The sequence below is a fragment of the Hylobates moloch genome, unplaced genomic scaffold, assembly GCF_009828535.3.
Source record: "Hylobates moloch isolate HMO894 unplaced genomic scaffold, HMol_V3 SCAFFOLD_1, whole genome shotgun sequence".
NCBI lineage: Eukaryota > Metazoa > Chordata > Mammalia > Primates > Hylobatidae > Hylobates > Hylobates moloch.
This window is the reverse complement of record NW_026652276.1, coordinates 27927568-27950854: the sequence shown is the minus strand read 5'-3', so window position 1 is coordinate 27950854 and position 23287 is coordinate 27927568. Positions and strand designations below refer to the sequence as shown.

General features: G+C 34.4%; 1 protein-coding gene across 6 annotated transcripts in view; it reads left to right on the top strand.

The window, feature by feature from the left end:
- Window positions 1-23287, top strand: part of SPAG16 (sperm associated antigen 16) — a 1164736-nt gene that overhangs the window by 760741 nt on the left and 380708 nt on the right. For all 6 annotated transcript variants that reach the window (XM_032754635.2, XM_058438740.1, XM_058438747.1 and 3 more), the window contains one exon: window positions 3172-3298. In XM_032754635.2, coding sequence (XP_032610526.1) covers window positions 3172-3298 — 127 coding nt within the window. The remainder of the gene's footprint in view (window positions 1-3171; window positions 3299-23287) is intronic.

Below are 23287 nucleotides of genomic sequence, written 5' to 3'. Positions count from 1 at the left end.
CTCCGTCTCAAAAAAAAAAAAAAAAAAAAGAAAGTAGGAGGAACATAAATAAGTTATTTTCCTTTTTCACAATACTTTTTATAAATGAAATGTTATTAAAATAATATACTTTAATATTTTTCTTAATGTTATCTTTTAGATAGTGATAGATCTTGGAGTAAGAAAGCATCTACTTGACTTTCAACAATGCCTTTAGTTATACTTATTTTATTGTTACATTTCATATAATTTAATTTAATAATTTACCATTTTAATATAATAGGAATAAAATTCTTAATTTTTATCTCTCTCTTTTTCTCTCCCACCTCACCTCTCTGTCTCTCCATAGAGCTATAACTACAGTAATTATACTAATATTTAAAGATGATTATTTCAAGATAGTGGGCTTTGGAATAGAAACTTAAAAAATGTTCATACTTACATTTTTAGATTCATTAAAAATAGCAGATAAAATTTGTACATAAAACAGTAATTTTTTAAAAGAAAGTAACTTATTCTGTAAGTTTTGGCACTGCCCTCAAAAAAGATTAAATGTCATAAGTAAAACCCAAGTATACTTGTAAATATTCTAATATATTGATATACTTCTTGGGTCAGCAAACTTTTTTTCAGAGGGCTATGAATTAAATATTTTTGATTTGTGGACCATATTATCTCTGTTGTGGCTATGCAACTCTGTTACTGTAGTGGGAAAGCAGCAATAGACAATATGTAAACAGATTGGCATATTCCAATAAAACTTTATTTATAAAAATAAGCAGTCAGTTCAGGGTCGTGGTTTGTTGACCCCTGGTATACCCATCATCAACTTTAGTGATTAAAATATTATCAGCCTATCTGTGAAATATTGAGGTAAGGAAACTAATACAAAATATTCCTGTTGTATTGATTTTATGTTCTTGCTCCAAATACTTATTACTGTAATACTTAGCTTTGATGATAAAGGGGAAGTGTTGCTAAATAATTTACATACATATTCATATACATGCAAATTTTAATATCTTTTGATGTCTCAAAAATGCTGACATTTAAGAAAGGAAGGGCATATTTTGCTTCTTACAGTTCATATGCGCTGTACTCAAGCTGACTTCTTCCTTCCCATTTTACATTTCTAACTTTGATCACAGAATGTAGGAGCTGGAACAGGATCACCGAGTGCATCAAGTAAATAATTTCATTCACACAAGAAGAAAATTTACGGCCACTAAAATTAAACAGTTTCTCTACGGTTACCATGCTAGTTCTTGCCAAAGTCAGGACTGGAATTCAGTCTCCTGGCTCCCATTGCAGAGTTTTGCCCACTACACTATATTATTGTACATGGCTTGGTTCAAGCCACAGAGGAACTAATCAAAGATTTACTATCTGATTTATACATACATATATATACTTATATATATTTATACTTATATATACTTATATATTTATACTTATATATATACTTATATATACATTTATACATATATATATCTATATATACACATATATATGTGTGTATATATATATGGTTTGTTTTTTTGTTTGTTTTTTTGAGAGGGCATCTCGCTCTGTCACCCAGGCTGGAGTGCAGTGGTGCGATCTCTGCTCACTGCAACCTCTGCCTCCCAGATTCAAGCAATTCTCCTGCCTCAGCCTCCCGAGTAGCTGGGATTACCAGTAGTTGGGATTGCCACCATGTCAGGCTAATTTTTGTATTTTTAGTAGAGATGTGGTTTCACCATGTTGGCCAGGCTCGTCTCGAACACCTGATTTCAGGTGATCTCCTGCCTCGGCCTCCCAAAGTGGTTGGATTACTGACTTGAGCCACAACACCCAGGCCAACTGACTGATTATTATATTAGGAATGATTTATATTGACTCCTCTGTTCTGAGTACTTATTAGTTATCCTGACTCTATTTGTTCTCTGTTTTAAAAATAGGTTTATAAATAAAGTTATTTAAGAGCAATCAGTCATTACACATAAGGAGTGATATTGCTCTATGTATACTCCGTTTCATTGAGAAACAGCCTTTTCGTAAAATGGCAAAAAAACAAAACAAAACAAAACAAAACACAGCTGCAATTGTCCCTTTCTTCTGGGTCATTTCTAATAGTTTAGATCAGTGGTTCTCAAACTTTAACATGTATCAGAATCACTTGAAGAGCTTGCTAAAACACAGATTGTTGGGGCCTCCTCCAGAGTTTCTGATTCAATAGGTTTGGGATGAGGCCTGAGAATTTGCATTTCAGACACGTTTCCAAGTGACAGTGATACTGCTAGTCTGGGTAAAAACTTTAAAAACCACTGGTTTAAATTCTCAGCGCTAAAGACATATTATAATTACCAGGGGAGGTATTAATCCACTAATTAATTCCCAGCCTCCATCATCAATTGGCATAGAATGTCTGGGGCTTGAGACTGGGTATGAGTATTTTGTCTTTTTTTTTGGTTTAAGTAATCGGTGCATTAATAATTGTACATATGGTGTACAATTTGATGTTTCAATACATATCTGTGGTATAGAGAGATCCAATCAGGGTTGTGACTGTATCCATCGCTTCATGCATTTACCATTTCTTTGTGGCGAGAACTTTCAAAAGCCTTTCTTCTAGCTGTTTTGTAATATACAATATTTTAATGTTAACCATAGTAATCCTACTGTGCAACAGGAACCAAAATTTATTCCTCCTATCTAATTGTAACTTTATACCCACTGACCAATCTTTCCCTATTCTCCCCTCCCTTTACCCTCCCCCGGTCTCTGGTAGCCACTGAAGTGCCTCAGGTGATTCCAATATATAACCAATTCCGAGAAGCAATTAAGAAAAGTAATGACTGAAAAAGTTTATTTTGTTTTATGAATTAGTGCAATATTTTTTTAACATATTCCTCTATTTGGGGATAATTTTTATACTGTTATTTCATGGTAAAGAATAAATGAGATAGTATAAAGATGACTTTACAAAGTGATTCCATAAATTGAAGGTAATTTAAGTGTAGTTTTATGCTACTAATCCTATAAAGGGCTGAGAATATAAGGTAGCTATAGAATTTTACTTTTAAAATGTTATTGTAAAATTTTTGCCATTAATAAAATTATTTCATGTCTCAGTTCCTTAAATTATTTTATTAGCATTGTATAGACAGCATAGATACTAACTCCTAAAATTCTTAATTTCTCTCTTTATAGTGAAAGATGCAGATGTACTTTGTATGGACATACAGATTCTGTGAACAGCATTGAGTTTTTTCCTTTCTCCAATATTCTTCTCACAAGTTCTGCAGACAAGACCCTGTCTATATGGGATGCAAGAACAGTAAGCAAATCATCCACTTTTTTTCCCAGCTTTTGATAAGTCTGATTACTCTCGGTCATTCTTTGGGTATGGAATACGACTTAAAAAGTGATTGTGCAAGGGCATTCGGGGCAAAAGAACAGTAAAAAGTTCATAATTACAAGATCCTTTCTATGCACTTGTATCCATTCTGCCTCCCAAATGTGATCAGGTAAAAATAATATGATTATCTCATTAAATATTATTTCAATAATTCTTTATTGAGATAGAAGCTCTGCTGGTTCGCGGGATACAAAAGGGAAATATACACTGTGCCCCTCCTTAAGGATCTTTTAGCTAGGTAAAGGAAGAGAAACGAGAGATTATTTTGATGAAATGAGACATGCGTTAATAAAATGGAAGACTATCTAAGTACAGGGGGAAAGCGAGCAGGAGAATTCATATCTGCTGGAAGAGTGTGGATGGCTTTCAAAGGAGCTCAGGCTTGAGCTAAGATCTGGAGGGTAAGTAGGATGTATAGGTCATCTGGAGAGGGGTAGATTCTAGGAGAGGGTAATACATGCTCAAAGCCATAGAGATGTGAGACTGCAATGGCATGTTCTGACAGTAATGATATAAATGGATAGAGCTTAAGGAAAAAGAGGCATGATAGGCAAGAATGTACAGAGACAAAACAAGATCATGACATATTTGATTAAAGTCTTAAACTATTTCTGGAGAGAATTAAAGAGCATTAAGCAAACAGGGTGACATAATCAGATTTACCTTGTCAACTGAAGAATGACAAGGTTCATAAATTTGGAAAATAAATTCCTCATTAGGGGTTACAGTCTGCAGGGTGGCCATTCGGACAAGCTGGAAAGCATAGCCTCCAGCCAGAAGCCAGAAACAGATACTTCAAGAGAGGAGCAAAGGGAACAGGAATTTATGCTGAGTTGGGTATGTGAATATTTCATAAGCCTGAGGAGGAGTCATGATTATTTATGAAAGATGAATCATGCACATGCACAGTATACATTCATGCCCCTTCATGGGTCCCATGAACCAAAAATGGCAGTTTTAGCATGATCCAAGGCTGGAGTTTTCAGCCGCCTGACATCAGAAGGTGAAGTGGAGGCCATGAAAACCCTTACTGCATGTGTTCCATGAAGTTGCCAGAACCACTTCATGATCAGTGGTCTCTTATCAGGCTAAAAGAGGAAGGGCAGTATCAGGTGGCTGGTTGATATCAGCATTGAGGTCTTTTGAAAGGGCTGGTTTCGGCTGGGTGCAGTGGCTCATCCCTGTAATCCCACAACTTTGGGAGGCCGAGGCAGGTGGATCACTTGAGGTCAGGAGTTCCAGACCAGCCTGACCAATATGGTGAAACCCCATCTCTACTAAAAATACAAAATTGACCGGGTGTGGTCGTGCATGCCTGTAATCCCAGCTACCTGGGAGGCTGAGGCAGGAGAATCGCTTATATCCAGGAGGCGGAGGTTGCAGTGAGCCTAAATCATGCCGTTGCGCTCTAGCCTGGGCAACAAGGGCAAAACTCCATCTCAGAAAAAAAAAAAAAAAAAAAATCAAAGAAAGAAAGGGCTGGTTTCTGTTTAGCCCTTAGGGAAGCAAGGCTAATGATCGTTATGGAGGGAGGGAGTATGAGGAGGCTGGTCTGAACACCATCCTGTCCTGGCTGAGAGCTCAGTTTTCAAGGTTACTCTGGGGTCCTGTTGGCTAAGAGATGCTCCATTCAGTTGGCTGAGGGAGGGCCTTAGAATTTTACTTTTATTTCTCCCCTTTTTAGAAGATGATTTTGATAAGGAAGTAAGAGAGTCAGTCTTGTGAGGAATCTAATACAGCAGGCTATGAGTGGATGAGAATTTGAGCTAGGAAACAGTGTAGATGAAAAGGAGAGAATGCATTAAACATAGGAAGTTTATCCAAATTTGGAGAGTGACTGGAGGTGAAGATTATGTGGGGAGGAGGAGGAGTTTAGGGTAAGCAACTTTTCCAATTTGTCTAGGAATGAGGGTTTTCCTGAGTCATGAGATTTTCAGAGCTAAAATTGGACAGACCTGGATTACTGGTAGGTTCAAGAGTGAATTTGATTTTAAGAAAAGTATATTAGTCTGTTCTCACTCTGCTGACAAAGACATACCCAAGGCTGGGTAATTTGTAAAGGAAGAGGTTTAATGAACACACAGTTCCTTATACCTGTGGAGGCCTCACAGCATGGTGAAAAGTGAATGAGGAGCAAAGTCACGTCTTACATGGCAGCGGGCAAGAGAGCATGTGCAGGGGAACTCACCTTTATAAAACCATCAGAGCTCGTGAGACTTATTCACTATCACGATAACAGCATGGGAAAAACTCACCCCTGATTCAGTTACCTCCCACCGGGTCCCTCCTATGACATGTGGGGATTATTACAATTCAGGGTGAGATTTGGGTGGGGAACACAATGCCAAGCCATATCACAAAGTAAACAAAATGTAGGGACTACACTTTCAAACAGTTTGGCTGTGAAGATAAATAGGAGAAAAGATTGTAGCTCTAAGATCAAATAAAGGATCCTCCTTTGTTCAGATAGGAGACAGCATGTTTATTTGCTTACGGGTAAGATCAGGGGAGATGAACTGAAAATGTAGGAAAGAGAAGAGATAACACAGAGTTTATTGAGCACAGATTTTCATAACTTGAAGAATGCCAATATGTGTAAAACAAGGCCTCCATATTCTTCTTAGCAATATTTTATAAAGATTACAATAAAAACAATGACTACAGTTGACTCTATAAGAAAAGAATAAATATTCATAATTTCCGGTTCCTGGGTCAATAAGAAAGAGAAATGTAATTTCTCCCATTTTATTTCCCATATACAAAACATGATTGATATAAATAAAGGAATATGGTAATGGACATGCAGATGGTGTTAGGAGGGATGCAAGTTCAGTATGTGAAGCCCTGTTTAGACCTCTGAGGCCAATTTATTTAGGATATATGAAGAACAAAATATGCTCAGCACCACACATTATAGAAAAAACTAAGGTAGAGCTACCCGTGTCTTGGTCACCAACTTCACATGTTGCAGAGATTTAAACTTCTGAGGAAGCAGAAGTCAAAGGGGCATTGTGCAAAGAGTGCATCAGGCATGACTTAAAAATAAAATCAGGATGATTTGTTGTTGGGTACAAAGGTCCTACAATCTCCTCCTTGCTTTAAAATAGCTTCTTAGACATTGATGCAGTGGAGTTTGCTCCTGCTAATGGAGCATCAATGGAAAAGCAAGATTTTCAATATATTTTGAACTAAAAACTTAGATGTGAAGTGTGTATAAAAGTGATTGGTAGAGGAATATCCATAGAGAAAATATTAATTTAGCAGTGACCTAAATTCTATTGACTTCAAGGTTTTTTCTCTCTCTCTCAAGTGCTATAACTGAGTGTTCTAGGAAAGTCTATTTCTTATTTACTTTCTCTTATGTGAAAAACAGAAGCACTAATGCTTAGAAGTAAAACTGCTCTAATTTTAAAAAATCGCCCCTCATATATATCTGCCTTGAATGCATACAGCTGTTTATTGATGGTGACCTTCCTCCCTGAGGTTCTGAGCTCTTTCCATGCTATCCTTATTCCCTGCAGTATCAGGAGAAAAAGAGGGATTCAGCACAGCACCGTACCTTCAGCATAGTGCAACTGCATATGCATTGAATGCAAAAGCATAGAAGGGTTTGCAAGTCCCATTTGTATGACTTTAATCAACATAAATATTTTTAAGTTGACTTAATGGCAAATTAAAATTTATATCACTAGAATTATTATTGCAATTTTGTTACTATTATGCATACTAGCTTTATATTAATTAATACTAGAAAAAGGGCTCTAAAATATTTTGTTTTAAATGAAATATTATTCCTAAATATATGATGAATGCATCATTAATTAGAAATAAAGTTCATTTAATGAGTTTATTTTCTAAAAACATTTTCAAACCAAGTAGAAAAAAATTTAAATTGATAGCTATGTACTGTAGAAAACTAGCATATAATGCAAAGGAAACTCATTCAACTTATCAATTACTAGATAATATAAATTGTTAACGAAAATATTGATATAAAATTCTACAAGTGAAATACGATAATCTAAGAATTAAACAGAATCACTCCACTAACATTGCATTAGGCAGCTGTGGCAACTTCATTTTAGATATATCTAATTTATTAAAAAACAAAGCAAAACAAAAAAACTTTAAATCACCCAGATCTTAAAAAATTTGTACTGTTATATACATTGTTTTTAAAAGACAAAGACACGTGTTATATGTTGTCTATATAATATGGAATTATTAGTTGTTTTTTATCCCAATGGTTCATAAACAAGTTAAAATAAATTTACATTTTTAGTTAAATAGTAAGAGATCTTGAAAAGGGTAACCAGATTAGCTAAAGTTTTTTTCTATGTTGTAATGATAAGAACTGTATAACATATTGATATGGATGACATTATTTGATTTGAATCCATGGTATACTGTCATGCTTCTTCTTTATGATTTTTAAAATATGTTAATTCCTTGATACATGATAAATTTTCAGGTTATACTGAAGGTTTGGACCTAAAAGGAGATTAATGACTTTCTTCTATTAGTGAAGCAGTAATGGTACATTTTGTCACCTCAATGTGATCAATTACTATTGAGACACCCTCTGAAATATTTTTTGATGAAATGTGAAAATGACCAGTGGATTATATTCCTATAAATTAGTTTTAAACCTCCTTCTCCCACTTTCAAACATATACTAGTTTTAAATCATTAATCTGATCTAACACCTTTATTATCAAAGATAATTAATGTGGAGGCCTAAGTCAGTTTCCAAGTCAACTGGACATATCAGCTCTGAATTTTGTAGAGGATGAAAAAGGGGATATAAATCTCTATAATTACCAAATGGAGGCTACAAAATAACTAGCAGTTTGGAAACTCATGAAATTGCTCAGTTTTACAGGTTTGCATGTATTTTTCTTCAAAGTTATAAAACCATAAAACTATTTTATTAAAATTGAAAAATAAGATTGCTTTATTGTCAGAAAGTGATATATCACATAGAAAACTGAATGAGAAATTATAAGGCCTACCTAAAGGCAGTAAGAAAAGTCTCAATGTACATACAGTGATTTGGAAGCCTGTTTAAAATAAATGCAATGAGATTGTTAGTCATCCACAAGCCCAGTGAAAATATTAAGGTTTTTTTTTTTTTTTTTTTTAAGAAAAGAATGTTTTCAATATACAGTAAAACACAGAATGAGAATGAGATGAGCAATACATCTATGAGTTGTGTCAGAGCTGGGCTGGCAACAGTCAGAGTTGCTGACATTTTGTCTCTTGCCATGAGTCAGACACAGAGGGTTCATGACCTGGACTGCCTTTAGTGGCCATTCCTTGCTCCATAGACTAACTGCGGGCACTTGTCCAGCTTACAGCATTCTCCTGACTTAGCTTTGGCCAAAAGATCCAGTAACTTGACACTGCGAGTTTCTATAAAGTGGATAAACTAGGAACTCACAAAAGGAGTTAACCTGTTGGCTCCTGTTTGGTGCCAGACCCGTGTCTGCTCTACAGTTCATCCTGAACCCTGCATAGGCCTATTGGTTTTCACAGATATGATCTGGTGAACTCTAAGAGGAGCCTGATATTCAGAATCCAGAATGTGGAAACAAAGGGAAGCTTGTACCCCTCTCTTTTATTCCTCAGCCATATTTGATTCAGTAATATTTACTGGAGATCTATGTGCTAGGCAACATCCTAGGTTCTAGAGAGGTGACTGTGACAGAATCCCTGCTCTTAATGAACACATAGACTCTCAGGGACAATGTCTAAAGATAAATTATCTTAAAATAATGTAGTAATTGCTATATATTCTATATAACTATAGCTCTGGTTTTTCTGTGCCAAAGCTCACTGTCTCAAGAGCTGATTGATGGTTAACACTTGTTGAATATGTAATTTGTGCCATCGTTTTACCTATAAAATCTACATAGCTTACTGGAATATGATTGGGTGGGTACCATTATCATCTTTATTTCACAACTGAGAAAGTGGAGCCTGAGGAAGTAAGTTGCCGAAGAACAGCCCAGTGGTCAGTGACAGAGTGAGAACGCAGGCTGCCTCTCCAACCTCAGTCTTCCTTCTTCATGCCCTTGGCCATTTCCATGCCTCTATTAATCCACTTAGTCCCTTCGAGTTTCTACCACAGTAGTCTCCAAACTACTTTTTATAAAAATGTTTTAAGCAATTACTACTGTGCTGGTATGTTATGTATGTAATAATTTATATATACACCTGAAATAAAAATAATGACAGAAAGATACAATTAGCAATATTTAAAATTCCATATGTTTCTTTTATAGCCTATAATTTTGTTTGTTTCTGACCAAAAAATTACAATGGCACAAAAATGATGGTTCAGTGAGAAAAGATGACTCAATATGCTTATATTTTCAAGGAATTCTGATTTAATAATTTTAATTAATGACTGTAATTCAATGATTCACAAGTATGATCTATGATTAGATTTAGCAGCTATCAGAACTGCAAACGATCCCTTGACAAAAAATACAAAATTCTTAAAGGAAAAAATGTATGATGGTCTGTACTTACCAATGTGCAGGCTGAACTTTCAAATTCATCTACTAATTATGCAAAGGAATTTTTGTTAAAATTTTGTTAGGATTTCGTCTTGTTCTGAGGTCAATCATTTGGGTTTGCAAACTAATCAGAAGTTTTCAAACATTTTAATACTATGTGGAAAATTCTTTTTCTACATTTCTTAAAGGTTCAGATACAAGGACTTTTAAAGGTTACTGCTCTTATGTAGATTTGGTAGAGGAAACACTAAAAATATCTGTTATCAAATGTTCTATATCATAAGTTTCTTTTGAAAATGGTGCATTTTTTGTTTATTGTTAAAATGTCACCTTTATTTTGATAGGATGATTAATCATATTATTTTCAAAATTATCTGCTTACGGTTCACTGTTGGCAAATGCCTATTATCACAAAAAAAGGTCAACAAATTAGGAATATTTGTGTTTTGGGGAGAAAAAGCATAACTCGTATTCAAGGTCAACTTTTCTTTTAAATGTTTTGCTAAAAAATTGTGAAATTTAAATTTTGTGGGAGTAGAAAACTTTTTTTGGTCACTCTCTGACTTTTTACAAAATATTATAAAGATTCTAATCACCAAAGGACTAGTGTATTAATCTGTTTTCATGCTGCTGATACTTACCCAAGACTGGGCAATGTACAAAAGAAAGAAGCTTATTGGACTCACAGTTTCAGGTGGCTGAGGAGGCCTCACAATCACGGCAGAAGGCAAAAGGTACTTCTTACACAGTGGTGGCAAGAAAGAGAAGCTTGTGCAGGGAAACTCCCCTTTTTAAAACCATCAGATCTCATGAGACCCATTCACTGTCATGAGAGCAGCACAGAAAAGACCTGCCCCCATAATTCAATCACCTCCCACTGGGTCCCTCCAACAACACCTGGGAATTATGGGAGCTACAAGATGAGATTTGGGTGGGGACACAGAGCCAAACCTTATCAACTAGTTAACGTAAAATTAACCAACTTATAAATATCCAAAGTCCTTGAAAGTGCAATAACACAATACAAAATTTAAAATAAGCTTCACTGCATTGATTTTATATACTGTGTTACACCTTGCTTTGAACACATTGATTCAAAGATCTTGATGTTGCACAAATCCTGTGTAGAGGCTTACTGCTTTCTCACTAAATAAATGTCTACTACCATCAGTTATTAAATACACGATGTCCTAACCATGTGAAGTTAACAAACATATGAAATGATCTTTCCTCTGAAAAATCTTTCCCTTTACTATTTCATCTGCCTGACACACCTTTTCCCCTCATCACCTAAAGAATTTGCATCCATCCTTAAATGTTCACTTCACCTTCCCTTTAAAGCTCCCCGTGCTTGTTCCTCTGGATTAGGCATCCCAAGAGGCAACCAGGAAAACTTTGTACCCCATAGAATTTTGCTAATTATTTCTTTGTGAAGTATTTTAAAATGTTGAACTTGGCAAATGAGACATTTTTTTCTCCATGAAAAGACAAGCCTGCCACTGCACTCCAGCCTAGGCAACAGAGTGAGACTCTGCCTCAAAAAAAAAAAAAAAAAAAAAAAATACAAACCTTACCAATTAGCTAACATTTTGTGTAATTACTAATGGCTTCAGGAATGGGCTACAAGAAGATATGCTTGAAAAAAAAATGTACGTAATTGCATTTTTATAGAACTCTGGACTTATATCCTATATTATCTTGTATTTACATTAGACCATATAGCACAATAGGATCATGCAGCCGTTCTGCCTGGATTCAAACCCAAAATTTGCTGCTTATTTACAGTGTGTCCTTGGGCATATTGTATAAAATATTTTTGCCACAATTTCCTCATTTGTAAAATGTGCATAGTAGTACTACTTATCACATAAGGATAAAATGGGCATTAAATGATCATATGATGTGCCCAGAAAAGTGACAGGTGAGAACTCAGTATCTTTTAGATATTCTTATAGCAGTTGTCATGCTATATAATTGCTTAGTTATAGTTTGCTCTCATGAAATTCGGAGCTTTCTTCTCTACTTTCACAATGATTGGATAACAGGTGCTCAACAGATGTTAAAGGAAGTGAGGGAACAATGGAGGGTGAAAAAGAAGTGAAGGAGGGAAGGGAGGAAAAGAAGAATCTGTCTTACCATGGTGTTTCTTCTAACTCAAGACCTTGTGTCATGTTCTTCAGATATACCCTATTTCACTTTTATTTATTTTCCTTTCTTTCCATTTATATTAACGCCAAGGCATAGCACAGAATTGTTGCTAAATATTTAAGAAATACATAAATTATGCAATTTCGTTTCTCCAAGTTGTCACCAAATTCTATCCTCCTCCTTCTTTCCCGATAATGACATAGCCTTCCTTCTCTGCTACTATAATTTGATGACATGAACCTCTCAGACATTTCAAGTTATCTTTCAATCAGTCCCTAACAGTGAGTCTGACATAATTTAATATTCCCCGTTCTCAATTATCCCATTTTATTATGCCTTTTATTTCAGAGAAACCTTCTCTTTTCCCCTCATGTTTTCTCTGGGTATCTGTGTAGCTTCCAGTATGTAATCACTTATGTTCAACAGCCCTTTGTTTTCCAAGTAACTTCTCTCACTTCATTAAAAATGTAGTAGAAGCTGTGTTCTAAGAAAAGTTACACTGATTAAGATGGATATTATGGTTTTTTCAGAGTAGTATTAATAACGAAAGTAAAAAATACTGATTTTCCACCAACATGACTGACTGGTTTGGCTTTCACATCTTTCCCTAGAGGAGTAGCATTTGAGTGGCTATCAATTGCTTCTTCAGGCATTCATTAAAAAAAAAATAACTTATATGTGTTTTCTGAAATGCATAAGATTTTCAGAACTTACAGTCATATCATTTACATTTGTCATTATGTTAAGGTATAAGTACATAGGTTTTACGTTATTATAGACTATAAATCAGATGTTTTGCTTTTTAGGTAGAAAACCATTTTACCCAAATAATCCAATTGTTTGAAAATTAAAAATAAGTATTTTTAATACACAGTAAAAACCATTGTATCTTAAATAATAGATAAATTTAATATGCTATAAGGCTTTCAAAGATTGTTATTTAACTTTGCTAAAACTATTGTGTTTCTCATACTTTCCACATAAAACCTTTGCGTACACATCACAAATATCATCATTCCTTTCTTCTTTTCCTTGCAGTTTCTATAAATGGTATTACACTGGCCAGCAGCGGGAAGACTAGATTTTTGTATGTGGGTATCAGCCTTTGAAAAAATATCATATTCAATAATGGCATTAATTAATTTAATTAATTCAATTAATTATAACGACTATGTCCATTGAAAAATAAATATAGATTAGCTTTATGAGATTATTTTAATTCTGTAAGAGGTAAAAATAATTTCTTTATACTTCATGCAGTTTATTTAGATTTCATTCAATAAAGATGTAAGGTAGAGATATGGTGTTGGATGAGATAAAAATAAGTAAAATTCTCAACCAATTATTTAGAATAAAATATTCTTAATACTCCTGTCATAGTTGAGACACCATGTTGTACTGTTTTCTTATGCTGAACTTTCTGATTTGGAATGAATTCTAGGATTGGAAGGAACAAGCCAAAAGAAAATACTAGATACAAAAATTCATCTTTTGAATAAAAGTAATATGGGCTAAATCATCTCAAAAACTTTTCTCCATATGCTTACCCAACTGATTTGTATTCATTAATGAAATGGCTTCTTTGTAACAATTTTAGAGTATTTTATTAGAACAGAAATTATGATCTAGAAGGGTATGAAATTTAGATATAGTAAATATAGATGATTTAATTCCTTTTGTATTCCTTAATAATATCTGTAATGAACATAAAATAGCTTAAATGATATCTATAATGAATATTGAGATCAATTATTTTCTTAGGGAAGAATAAGATAAGTGAATTGTAAAACATAATTACTTAATTCAATATTTTTGTAAAAGTTATATAATACATTCTAAAGTTAAAGATATTTGTTTATTCCTTCTTTTGAATAATATCAATGAGTATTTCTTCCTTTTATTCAGATTGAAGTGAAATTATATGAATAGAAGGTTGATAGAGAGCTAAAACCAAAGATTGATGGAAAGTTGAAACCAAAGGAAAAGCATGCATCTACCTTTTTAGGTGTGGTAGAATCTAGATCTCTTAGAAAAACTGTTTTTTGACTTATTTGAATTAAATAAGGAATAGGATTGTCACATATAAATATTGAAGGTAACTTAATCATAGAATATATTTGACCAACAGGAAACCCCAGTGGATTGCCTCCGGTCTTTTCTGCCTTCAGCATAATAATGTAGAAAAATTACAGATTCTGAAGTCAGATAGATTAGAGTCTTGAATCCAAGTTTTTTTAAAGTTCTTTTACCTCCTGGTTGTGAATTTGGAGGTATAATATTTAACACCTGTAAAATTCAGCATTCTCTTTTAAAATGGGAATAATAATAATTAAATCACAGTATTAGCACTGGGAGTATTTATTTGGAAATCAAAAAGGGGCAATTTTTTTTTTCTATTTTTGGTAGCTGAGAATGCCAGAGACAAGTCTTCTCGTGATTTGTAGTTCTGTCTCTCTGGCTGATGGGTTAAATGATGCTTAATGAGATTGAATAGTTCCACTGCAAATTGCTTTACCCAGTGTTTTTTGTGTTGCTGTCACTTTCAAGAACTAAGTGACTACAATTCACTGCATCAATTTGTAATTCCACAGTATGTATAGTGTTTATTTGACCTATCTTACTTGTAGCCTCTTAATTTTACTTCGACATATAGAAATTACTAGGAATAAGCTTGTCACTGTTATTTATTCTTTTATACATTCAACCCATTAAAACTTCAATAGTGATGGCTTGGCTGTACTTCAAGATAGTCTTAACTTCAAATTCACTGTAGTACCACATGTTAATTATAAATTTTAGATACAGTTGATGAAACTAGAAATTAAATGCAACATTTGTGGCAAGTGTTTCCGGCATTCTGCTGTGGTTGTTATTGCGGTCCGTGTAAGGTAAAACAACACCTCTTATTATATAGATTTATAGCACCAGAAAATTATTAGCAACTCATTAAATTACATTTATAATGGATAGCCATTGATGCACCATATAATCATGGTGGCTTTTTTTCAACCACTTAGTATACTCAGGCATTTCATTCAATAAAGAAAATACTGTAAAAGAAGACAAGCTGCCTTGCATACCCTACTGTTATGACACTTGTGCATTCTATATATAAAGACAAAAACCTTAAATTTAATGATATAACAAAATTAAACTATAAACTTCTGTAAAAGATTTCCTAAGATGGTCATTTGTTGTTTATTTGACTACCCAGCATCCAATAAATATTCTTTTGAAGGGAAATTCACAATGTAAGAAATGTGGTAAGAGGCAGGGCTGAAGAAATATCAGCAAATAGAAAATAATAAAGATTAAAGCATAATTTAACAGGGGAAAAAAAGTAGAATTTGTTTGTCCAAAAACAGTTTCTTTAGAAAAGCTAACAACAAACCATACTTAGCATTACTTTGCCTTACTGTCAGCATCTTCTTATAATTTCTACTTTTATAATAACATATATACATACATGCATATAGGTACATACACATATTATATTATATATAGACACACACACAGGAACCATATGTATATTTTTTATTCGTTTAGAACTAATAAAAATGTCATAAAGTTAGCCTAGGAAAATTCAATGGAAAAATTAATAGCTTCTTCTTTGCTGACAAAACAAAAACAAAAGTTAAAAGTGCAAATTAACAATATCAACAAAAATATATTATACACACAAAAATGTTTGTGTAATGTGAAAGAATAAATCTGCATAATAACAATGAAATGTATAAATAAATATTGACACATGTGTAAGGATATGCCAGGTTCTTTCACTGAGACACATTTCTTTATAAACTAATATATAGGTTTAATGAAATTCCAAGGAGATCCTAATAATGTTCCTGCTTTGGGTGTATTTGGTAAACAAAGTTATTCTAACCTTGATATCTCCTTAGATAATAGCAATTGATAAATAAAGCTGGAGGGAAAAGATTCATGAGAAAGACTAGCCTACCAGTTATTAATCTATAAAGTTACCATACAGTAAATATTGTAGAACTGAAGATTGATAACTCAATCAATGAAATAGAACTCAGAGCCCTTAAACAGACTCTTAATTATGTACTGTACCATATAAAATCCTTTATTTAAAAAGAGAAGTCTTCTTGAGACTTCTTCAGTAAATCAAAGTCATCATTTTTTTCCCTTCAGCCTTTCCCCATTTTGACTTGTTGCTGATTCTCAAATCCCTTTCTATCTAAATCTTGTATATCTTTTGATTTGTATATCTAGTTAAAGTTTCATCTGTTTCAAAGAAACTTTATTCCACTGTTGGATGAGTTTTTATTTTTAGATTTTTTTCATTATTACACAAGTAAAACACTATTCAATGTAGAAAAGAGTAGACTTTAAAACTACTTAAAAGCACACCCTAAAAATAAATAATGATAAAATATTAATATGATAACCTTTCCAATTTTTGTATGCTATAGATAAGATTTACATTCAAACCCTTCTATTCATAATAATAGCATGCTATAAATTTTATACAAGTTCATTCTTCTTTACCGAATAACATAACTTGAAAATTATTTTAAATATTATTGTATAAGCATTCTCATTCTTATTATCAATGTATTATACATATATTACAGTTAATTATATAGGTGTATCACTGTTTGCTTGGAGAGTCTCTTCCTATGAATATTTGGATGGTTTCTAAGTAATTGATCTTCTAAACAAGAATGCAGAAACATCCTTGCAGGTTTATTTTTTCACGTTTCTCAATGCTTTTCATTGAGATACATTTATAGGTGGTATAATTTGCATTTTTAAGAAGCATTTAAATCATATTGATAAAGGATCTATAAGATGTTGACAATTCCTAGCTATATACTCTTTCCAGCAATCTATCTGTGTCCACTTTCCCCCATTCTTACCACTTAAGTTTTAGAAGTTAGAGAAGATAAAATTATCTTGTCAATGTTTTAGTATGTAAGTTTTAGAACTGTTAAAATGTTTTATATTATCATTAAGCATAAGGCTACCATTGACATTAATTTCTATATCTGTAATTCACATTTACATCATTTGACACAGGATTTTGGACAGTCTTTTTCAGATTAGTATGGGTATCTGGTTTATTTGTTTTGAAATTCAAGATAGTTGAATTTTTTGGCTAAATTTTAATTATTTAATTTTTTCTGGCTGTCTTGGAAAATTGAGTTCTTCTTGGAATGTACCGTGATTGTCTTAAAGGTATAATATATGACTAAATGTGTTATTTTAGCTAACTAATTAAAATATATATTTGTAAAATGACCCTTTATTTTCCCTACCATCTTCTTAACTGTTTTCTGGAACTTTTGGCATCTAGGATTTGCAACACACATTTTTATGATGTGTGAGATTGTGGGGAGCTAGCATACTACTGTGCCTAAATTACTTTACTTGGGTCCCCAATTACACTGAACTAGCCATGCCTTTTCCATATTTTCTGTATTCCCTGGAATTTGTGTATCGGATTATAGGAAAATGGTGGTGAGTTTGTGATGAAATTACATAGAATAACAAGGAGCAGAACTAGTCTATTGTACTTCTTAGATAGGCTCATGGAGTTTGAATCACACTGCTGTCAATGTCTTAGTTCCTAAAAGCCACAGAACTCAGTATCACTTGGCAGATAGATGATGGAGCCTTTTCACAATTTGTTACTACTTCATGAAGCAAAGCTATGGCTTGACATACTAAAGCCTGAATAGAATTCTCGACTCAGCCAAATTGGGAATTAGGTTGTCTGTTGGTATTTTTTAATGTGTTTGCATGCTTTAGTCTCTGGTTGTATCTTTGTGGATGATACATATATCCTAATACTTAGTTATAATTTCATAACAAATGCCTCAACCCAAGATTTTAATTTTACATGCATTTGGTAAAATTTTAAAGGATATTTAAGAGTATTATTAAATAAGAATCTTCTATATTTCTGATATATTAACATTGAAATCACTTGATGTGAAATCCTGAATAATTTTACTATTTACTATAGTATCTGTGAAAAAATCATTGTTGTGAAAAATGTATGTATGTGTGTATATATTTGTGTGTGTGTGCACGCATGTGTATGTGTTGAATGATTTTATTGCATTCGATACTGTATTTGGCCCAAATCTTTACTATTGAATCTAATACAATCAATCATTCAACACATAAGTACTGAATGCCTAACATGTAGCAGGGACTATTCTATGGATACAATTTTTTTGAAGATAAAAGTCTCTGCCTTTGGGGAGACTTTTAGTAGAAGGAGAAAGATAAAATAAGAAAAATAATGAGTATGTTAGATGACACATGTTGTGGAGAAGAAATCAGGAATCAGGGAAATAATGTAAGAAATCTTTTGCTGGTGGGGAAAAATGATGTTGTGATTCTAATTAAGATACAGTTAGAGCAAAGGTCTAAAGAAGGTTTGGTGGGGAGCCTTACCAATATCTGGGGGAAGAGTGTTCCAGAGAGAGAAAACTGCAAGTACAAAAACCCAGGAGTAGTAATGTGCCTGGTATGTGTTTGAGGATCAAGCAAGGAGCAGCAGGAGTGGATGAGTGAGGAAAGAGGGATTAGAAAATATAAAATGAGGCCAGGGAGTGTTGGTGGGTAGGAAGAGTGGGACAAATTCTGTAGTCTTGTAGGCTATTTTGAGCAAAGAAGTACATTATCTGCATTACCTTTTATCACACTAGTGGGCAGGAAGAGGGGAAGGCAATGGTGGAAGCAGAAAAATCCATTGTGGCTATTGTGATCCATCTATGCAAAAGATGACAATGGATTGGACCAGAATAATAGCAAAGAGGAAGATGTGGTTAGAGAAAATTAAACACACACAAAAAAAGAATGTGGAGAAGAGAAGATGAACAGGGACTTGGAAAATGTGGAATTGCCCCACAAACAAACCTTACTCAAACTTAACTCTATGCCTTTCCCTACTAATCCAGCCTTCAAAGAGGAAACAAATTACTCAGTCACTCACAAAACAAAAATAAATAAAACATATGAAATTTAATACATTTTGCTCTTAACAGCTGTATGGAGGTATAATTGATTTGGTTTATTTTTTGAATTGCACTTGTTTAATGTATACAATTTGATGAATCGGGACACATGCATAAACCTATGCATAATATCACCACATTCAAGGTAATAAATATATTAACCACCTCCAAAAGTTTCCATGTGTATTTTAGTGGTAAGAACAATCAACATGAGATCTAGTCTCTTAACCTAATTTTAAGTGCACAATCCTATGTTGTTAACTTAGGCACTCTTGTGGAGCAGAGCTCTAGAACTTATTCATCTTACATAATGGAAACTTTATATTCATTGACTAACTCTCTATTTCCCCCTTCCACAGGTCCTAGCAACCACTATTTTGTTTTGTTCTTCTGTGACTTTGACTATTTTAGATACCTCATCTAAGTGGAATCACACAGTATTTGCCTTTCTGAGGTTGGATTATTTCACTTAGCACAATGTCTTCCAGGTTCACCCATGTTGTCCCAAATAGGATTTCCTTCTTTTTATGGCTACACACTATTGCATTGTATGTATATACCATATGATCCAGCACTCCCATGTTCATTACAGCATTATTCATTACAGCTAAGATGTAGAAACAACTCAAATACCCATCAGCAGATAAATGGATAAACACACTTTTCTTACTTTGGCATTGTATATTGACATTGTAAATAGATCTTGTCAATTAATATTTTTTGTATATGGTATAAAGAGGTACTGGGTTTTTAGTGCCATAGTTAGAAATTTGAGGTCCATCTGAAATCAACTAAAAATGCAAAGATTTCTGTTAATAACATGTCTTTCAAGTTAATTTGAGTCTATGAGTCTTTACTAAATGGCTCTGTGTTCAGAGATGATGAACTTACAGCAGATTTGATTCCAAAATAAACCTAGGAGACTAACAGATGCCGCTGATACCTCTCCCCCTAACCTCACATTTATCCACAGCTGTACTGCAATTCCTGGGTCCCTTATCTACTTCCCACCTCAAGGGTTTTCATCTGCATCTCTCTGTTTCCTGCCTGAGGCAATGCCACAGCTTACTAGGCTCAAGTTTGAGGAAGTTAATTTCCCTGGGGACAGGTAGAAGTCACTGGATAAATAGCTCAGCATTGACGTCCCTCAGTAGGACAGTTGTGAAGCATGTTTTATATGATTCTTCAGGGAGTCTTTGTATTAGTTTGTTCCCACTTTGCTATAAAGAACTACCTGAGACTGGAAGACCTTTATGAAGAAAACAGGTTTAATTGACTCACAGTTTTGCAGGCTCTATAGGAAGCACAGCTGGGGAGCTCTCAAGAAACTAACAATCATGACAGAAGGCAAAGAGGAAGCAGGCATATCTTCACAATGGTGCAGCAGGAGACAGAGAGAACCAAGGTGGGAAGTGCTACACACTTTTAAACAACCAGATCTCATGAGAACTCATTCACTATCACTAGAACCAAGGGGGAAATCTGCCCCCATGATCCAGTCACCTCCCACCAGGCACCTCCTCCAACACTGAGAATTACAATTCAACATGAGATCTGGGTGAGGACACAGAGACAAACCATGTCAGTCTTCAATAAGTCCAAGTCCCAGTTGCTCACAGTGTTCCCATAGCATACCCTTTACTGGCTTTTGCCCTTCTTTATTTCCCTTTTCCCCTCCCTTGCATGCACTTTCTGGTTCACCTCCCAAATAAATGAACTTCGAAGTATTTGTCTTAGGGTACACTTGGGGGTCCCACATCAAGCCAGGCAGAGACACTTTAATGAAGTTGCTCATGTCTGGTTGACAAAACAAAAGGTTCAGGAATGTTCCTCAGGAATTAAGCAAAGGTGATTGGTAGCTCCATCTGCTTTGTTTTACCCCCTCTTTGACCTTATTGGTCTCACTGTGACCAGCATAAAAGAAACAAAGGGTCTTGAGCTGGTACAGCTCAAAATGGTGAATCTGGTGCTGTTTCCATAATTAATCATTTTTGTCAATACTTACAAGTGAACACAGCCATGAAATGCAGAATGTATAATAGGAAGCTGAAAATTTATGGGCATATTGAAGAGATGTAATGATTGCCTGTATGAATAACAAAGGAGCAGGAATACAGCTTCTCGGAGGCTAGGATCTGAGTTTCTGACATCTAGAATAAAGTTAGGAAGAACTTACAGTGCTACAATAACTTAAAAGATGCCACTGGATTTACAGTTTGGCTGAATTCTAGGGAAATCACATGTTGTAAGGCCTTCGTAAAGATCAGATTCAGAAATTATTTTTAAAAAGAATTTGGAAAAGATAAAGTAAAACCCCAAATTCTATACTAATTTTTGACGTAGATTTACTTTGGAGGCATACCAAGTGTTTCTGGCTTGGAAAAGTTTAGGTGCAAAGACTATGGATGAGCAAATGTTCAGTGGTCCTTTTCTTTCCCTCTTCTGGCATAATCTAAGCCTCAGGAACAGAAATATCCATAATCCATACAATGCTTTTTTCATGTTATACAAAGAATCAGAAAGACACGACTTGTTTAGAAACTCAAAAGACTGTTAACAGAGAACACACACATCTCCTCTGACATGAAAATTTTCAGATAAATCAAGCAGCAGAGAAAGACAAAGTCAGGAAACGTTTATCATTTTCCTGCAATTACTGGAAACATGAAATGTTTTTGGTCAAAGCAGAGGGAACCAAATTAAGGTAATAATGTGTAATAACTAATAAACTCATAAAGTAGGTGACAACTGCAGCAAATGCATGATCACTTATTTTTCCCCAAGATTACTGTCATTATTCTTATGGATATGTGGGTGTGGGCAAGGGGAAATAAGGCCCATGTAAATAAAAGGTAATTCTTTGCTTGAGAAATTTATAGTTTTGTGGTTGAAAAACATACATAAACATGTTATTTCAGTACAGTGTGAAAAGGGCACTGGGATTTTGACAGAGTTAGATGGAGAGAAATGGCATGATCTGATTATATTTTCAAATAATTACTGTGGCTTTCTTGCTGAGAAGAGACTGAGAGGGGGCTGGAAGACAATAATCCAGGCAGAAGAGTTTGGTGGACTAGGGACAAGGTGGTAGCAGTGAGCTGATGAGAACATGACACAAAAAGATTATATTCAACCATTTATTCATGTCTTCATGCATCCATTCATTCATTCATTTAGACATAGGTCCAGTCTTACCAAAAAGTTATAAGAATAACACAACAGGCACTTCACCCAGATTTCCCGTGTTAACATTTTACTATATCTTTTTTTTTTTAATCTTTTTCTCTCTTTTTCTGAGAGAGAGAAGTAGACTTATATTTCTCCAAAATATTGACTAAATTGTAGGCATGATACCCCCTCACATCTAAATACACCTCCAAATAGATCAGGGTATAATATCTAAAAACAACAACATTCTCTGAAACAATCATAGGAAAATTATCCAATTCAGTTTTAACACTGATAGCTATCTAATCTACAGACCTTTTTCAAATTTGTTAACCCGCCCCAATAGTGCCTAACAAAAGAAAATCCATAATCATGTATTTCATTCAGTTAGTTGTCTTGTCTCTTTAGTTCCCTTTAATCTGAAATAGTTCATTTCTCTTTCATTGTGTTTCATGATATTGACATTTTGAAAAAGTACAGGCCAGCGATTTATAGAATGTCTCCCAATTTGTGTTTGTCTAATATTTCTTCTTGTTTACATTCACCTTATGCAGATTTAATAGAAATACCTCAGAAGTGATGCTCTTTTCACAGAATTTTATATCAGGAGGCACATACTGTTGATCAGTGTCATTAATGGTGATGTTAACTTTGATCACTTGGTTATGGTAGACTCTGATGTCTCTCTACTGTAAAGCAGAATATTTAACTTTGTAATTAAAAAATATCTTATTATTTTCACACTATGTTAAATATCCCATGTGTTCTGCAGATTTCACCTATTAGTGTTACAGGATCTTTGGGGCATTGCTTTGCCAGCTGGAAACCTCCATGGCCAGTGGTGTCTTTGCTTGAGTTTTGCTTGGGCCTGCTGGACCAACTCAGCCTGGCAGGCTGCTGTTAGCTCACACCTCTGGCCTGGATCCCATGCCTGCCTAGGGCAAGTGGAGCAGCAAGTGGTGTGTGAGAGAGACAGTATGGGGTCTAGCCACTATGCACAGCCAGGCACACTGGCCTGCAGCGGGGTGGGCAGCTCCAGGCACTGACACAGGTGCTGGCTCCCTGTGAGGCTGCAG